The sequence below is a fragment of the Portunus trituberculatus genome, unplaced genomic scaffold (assembly GCF_017591435.1).
Source record: "Portunus trituberculatus isolate SZX2019 unplaced genomic scaffold, ASM1759143v1 PGA_scaffold_453__1_contigs__length_265712, whole genome shotgun sequence".
Classification (NCBI taxonomy): domain Eukaryota; kingdom Metazoa; phylum Arthropoda; class Malacostraca; order Decapoda; family Portunidae; genus Portunus; species Portunus trituberculatus.
Genome location: NW_025541621.1, coordinates 1 through 5,000, shown reverse-complemented (window position 1 = coordinate 5,000; position 5,000 = coordinate 1). Strand labels below are relative to the sequence as shown.

At 36.7% G+C, this 5,000-nt stretch overlaps 1 protein-coding gene across 4 annotated transcripts in view; it reads right to left on the bottom strand.

Annotated features, from left to right (window-relative positions):
* The window catches only part of LOC123500630 (cytochrome P450 3A11-like), a 28,212-nt gene extending 24,674 nt beyond the window's left edge, over positions 1 to 3,538 (bottom strand). For 3 of the 4 annotated variants that reach the window (XM_045249296.1, XM_045249297.1, XM_045249298.1), the window contains exons 1-2: positions 3,378 to 3,538; positions 1,064 to 1,252 (exon numbers count right to left, since the gene is read on the bottom strand). In XM_045249296.1, the coding sequence (XP_045105231.1) occupies positions 1,064 to 1,243 (180 nt within the window). In that variant the 5' untranslated portion in view covers positions 1,244 to 1,252; positions 3,378 to 3,538. The remainder of the gene's footprint in view (positions 1 to 1,063; positions 1,253 to 3,377) is intronic. The other variant, XM_045249295.1, reaches the window with a different exon arrangement.
* Between the last annotated feature and the right edge of the window lie 1,462 nt (positions 3,539 to 5,000).

Genomic DNA, 5,000 nt, shown 5'->3' with positions numbered 1-5,000 from the left:
GCGCATGCGGAGGATGAGAAAAAAATGCGCGAACGGAGGAACGTAATGCTCAAGAATGAGTGGAAAGAGGGAGCGCAAGCGGAGGAGCGAGCAGAGATAAGAAAAAGAAAGAGCACGAGGTGAAGAGAGGACTCTGATTTTGTAGCATCTCCCCGCTGCTACGCTCTTATTTCTAACTTTTGTCGCTCGAGCTTCTCCGCCCGCGATTTGGAAGTCGGCTCAGAGCAGAGGATCGGATGAGCGGAATTAAGAACGTTCTTGCCCACATCTGATATATATATATATATATATATATATATATATATATATATATATATATATATATATATATATATATATATATATATATATATATATATATATATATATATATATATCACACACACTCACACATGCATCATAATTCAAACCGGGTGATTCAAATAAAATCATTTCCACCATAATAACCTTGGTTTTCAGTCTCAGACATACAAATCTGAGTGAAGAAAATGTAATGAGACTTGGATAGAAGTCTGGTTTTACAATCAAGCAAACCATCTTTAATATGAATAGTATTTGTAATAGTACGAATAATTTTGTGCTTTGCTACAAATCGTATATTGTTAGAAATTAATAATATGAGGCATGAATTAATGCACCTTTTCTTCTCCGTTTGAAGCATCATAGACAACCTCCAATACTGATAAGAAGAGTAAGGTAAGATCACTCCAATCAATCAACCCGCTGGCATCCAAACACAGAAGAAGAATAGTTTAGCAGCAAGTGTTGCTTACTACCGCTACCTTAGTCTACACTCTACAGTCTACATTCACATGTCAAACAAAACCAGGGAATAAGATGGATTTGCCATGTAGGTGTATCAAATTGCAGCTTGTCTTTCAATATTGTTTTCTCTATTGCTAATCATAACCTGATAGAGCACTACCCACCCCATTGCTACTCCTAATATATACATAAATAAGTGTGTATCTAAATCCTTCCCACAACAATCATCAGCGGGCATCTACTCCCTACTTCATCTTAAAGTAACGTCTATGCAGGATATCAAAGCTAAAATTGTTACCTCATCTATGAATTCCCAATATCTTTTGTTGACAAACATTCCCTTATGGAAGTGGCCTATGATGGCCGCGGCGGGCGGGGAGGACACAGCTCTTGAGGACCAGTAGGTTCGTCGCCGCCTCAAGTACACCACAGCCAGCACCACCACTGTTGCTGTCAGCAGCCACACCTCCAGGCCCATCGTGTTGTGCTGCAATGGTGTTCAGGCCTTCACTTACACTAAATCACATCCCATTCTTTGACTTCTCCAAATTTGTCCTCAACCATAATACCTGATGGCATGTAACAAATTATTCATATATATATATATATATATATATATATATATATATATATATATATATATATATATATATATATATATATATATATATATATATATATATATATATATATATATATATATATATATATATATATATATATATATATATATATATATATATATATATATTACTTGTAATAAAGTACGCTACAACTTCTGGAAAATACTAATTTTACCCATTGGTGAGTTATTGAAGGTTAGAATATTTAGTTCCCCACATGTTTCAAAGAAAGACATTGGTGAGTTGTTGATGATTAAAAGGTTTATTTCCTCTCAGGTAAGGAGGTAGTAGACACCTGCAAAAAAGACAATTTACTCCCAGAATAGTGTTATAGTACTAGTAGTTCTGGTCTTATACACCAATTCACGGGAGTGCTGTAAAACTTGTCATTAACCCCTTCAGTACCACGACACGTAGTACTTGTCTGCTTATTATTTGGCTATCTTATAGAGCTTCAGAAATTTTTGTAGCAATTAAAATAGTAAAGACTCTGGTCATTAATCATCTGATATCCATAGACCCTTCCTAATGTAAATTAAATCATTTACTATCACACCCAAATTCATGGTAAATATGCGTCCTAGTACTGAAGGGATTAAAACTAGCTGTGATCTCCCCAAACGTTTCTCTTTGCGTCTCAATTCAAGGGGGCAGTCACAGGCAATGACATATGGCATCTCCTTTCTATTATAGCACTTACCTGCAATAGCAGGAGGTAGAACTGTTGACACAATCAGAATAAGCCTCTCAACACGGGGAGCTACCCTGCAAAAACAAGGCAGTCGCAACTCATGCCAGCAATCCTGTCCGCAGTGCTGTGCATGCTTAGTAAGATGAAGAAAATATTTCGTGGGAGCAAATATTTCGTTTCTCTTTCCTTCCTTAGTTTCCATAGACAATTCTTTAGATATTGCAATCTCGTCATTTCCTCGTTTTAATTATGTTCTTGCAACACACGATAACCAAAACAACACACAACTTGGAAGAGTAAACACTTAGCGTGGCGTACTCACGATTGCCTTAACTGGCGGTGAACTGCCAGACATCGCCTACAAGAGTTCCTAACTTTTTATAGACCGAGGCCACAATGAGATAAACAAAAATCGTACGTACAGTACATGGCGTGAGTGTAACTTCTACCATTCCTCCTCAGATAGTATTAATTTCATACAGAATAATTTTTTCTGCCATGTTAACTACGTAAATACACACACATATATATGTATATATATATATATATATATATATATATATATATATATATATATATATATATATATATATATATATATATTCTTTTCCCATAGAGAAGCTTTCACCTTAATGGTACTAAATGTTGAATATACATTATTCTGGATTTCATTGATTTTATGTATTTCCTTGAGTAAAATTTTACATGATATAAAAAAAAAATTGTACCTAAGGGCTGCATTTTCAAAGAGTACCTACTGGTGTCTCAAATATACTTTAGTATATATTTGCACATAACAATTTAATATCAATACTTCACAGCGATGAGATTTTCTGAAGTCCATGCACAATCAATCCCAGCTACCTCTCAGCCCCCTCATTAAACATTTCTGGCGTCGCCAAACATTATATATCACTGTCACCCTGTAACTACTTTCCCTTTTTCTTCTTGTGGAATACTTATTGTACCATAATGCGAACCAGTTCCACAATGCGAATACACACACACACACACACACACACACACACACACACACACGTAATTACAGCGTGCAAAGTTGTATGGTAGTATCCTATCATTTCAATCAAGGGAAAGCATGGATGGATCTTTGTTTCTAAGAGCGACCCGAGAGAATAAAGCGTTCAGAGCGAAGAAAAGTTGGTGACAGTATTGACTGACATTGTTTTAAGATGTTTGGGTGCAAGTTTCGCATATTGTTCTAAGATACAAGTTCATTGCCAGTTAACTCCCTTATGCTTATTTGCATTTCTAGCGGTCACTATTGGCAATAAACTCACCTCAAGAAAGTATAGGTTCGTTTCTCTTGTTTGTGGCTGAAGTACGATAGACGTTCCGTCACCCTCACTTCCTCTTTCGCCAACCTCTGGCGGGAGACTGGCGTTGTAGGAGGAAATGAACTGTTGAACACTCCAACCTTCACCACACACACACACACACACACACACGATGACAACGCAATACACTTAATGTTATCTCACCTTGCCATAACTTATTATTTAATCTAATTCCTAAAATCTGTCTTGGGAGTTACGACTCGACAGACTGTGCCAAGCTATATGTTTGTTATCTTCACATGTTCATAATGTAAATAATGACAATAAATTTACTTTACTTCACTTTACACACACACACACACACACACACACACACACACACACACACACTTGATAACAACGTCATACACTAAATTTTATCTCAAAAATGAATGATAAACTTTTCCCAAATCTGACGTGCTTATTGGATGGCAGGAACTATTGGGATATTGTCACTGCACTATAAACTTTAAGTAAAGACGCAAGTGTGAAACCACAAGTGATATAATGAATAAAAATATCAGAAATTATCAATATTAAAATTCAGTTTGGAAAGTATAAAGAGAAAAGAAGACATCGTTAGAGAAGAATGAGTTGAGAGAGAAAGCAGCATCATGGTGACGTTTTAAGTATACACGTCGCGATGTCAAGGTCACTATTTTACATGGATATCAGGACCAAATCGTCACCGTGACACAGCATTCTTTGTTAGTCGGTCACCGTCTAGCGAAGCATTGTGACGAATGGTATTCCTGCTAAGATAGTTTCCGCTATTGGGGTTGAAGCTGAGGAGCATTGGCTGACCCACTGCTTCGAAGTGATGGCTGAGATAACATAACACAAGAGAGTAAGGGAAGCTATAAGAAGCATCATGTCTACGCCTGGCAGTCCCTGTGTGAAACATTCCTACCTATTTCTATCTATCTTCACCATCTATATATTTCACTGATCTTTTTCGAAAGCTCCTTATTGACTTAACACTAACAACCTGGTCACTGAGTCCATTTCCATTCATCTCCCATTTTTTTCAAGCTTAATATCCCGTTATTTCTGCTTCTATCCTGGTCACTGATCGTATGAATTTTGTTAATGTCCCCTTTGTTGTAATCACTCTACTACCTGAAGACTTTTATTATAGGTTCCCTTTTAACATACATGTCTCCGAGGAATGCAAGTTTAACAGCTTTAATCTCGTTTCGTAAGGAATATCGGAGAAGGAGACCAGTTAGATGGTGACTGCCAACTGCAGCCGCAAAAGGACACAATTTGCCCACATTCACGTGATAGTGTGGGACAAAAGTAACCAGGCTGAGAGTTGTCAAATGCTTAAATTTCAGCCTGTTAAATACACCACAATAAGACGATTGATACTGACAATGTAATCCTGACCAGTACAATGAATAAGTAAACTTACAATGATGACGATACAAATGTAGAGAACCAGCACTTAAATGGGCCTTTTTTTTTTTTTTTTTCTTTGTGCCCTTGGCTGGCCCTCTTTCCCACATAAAGAAGAAAAAAATACACCCCAAAACATAAACACAATACTGATAATGGTAAAATATCCCGAGAATAAGCGAAATGTTG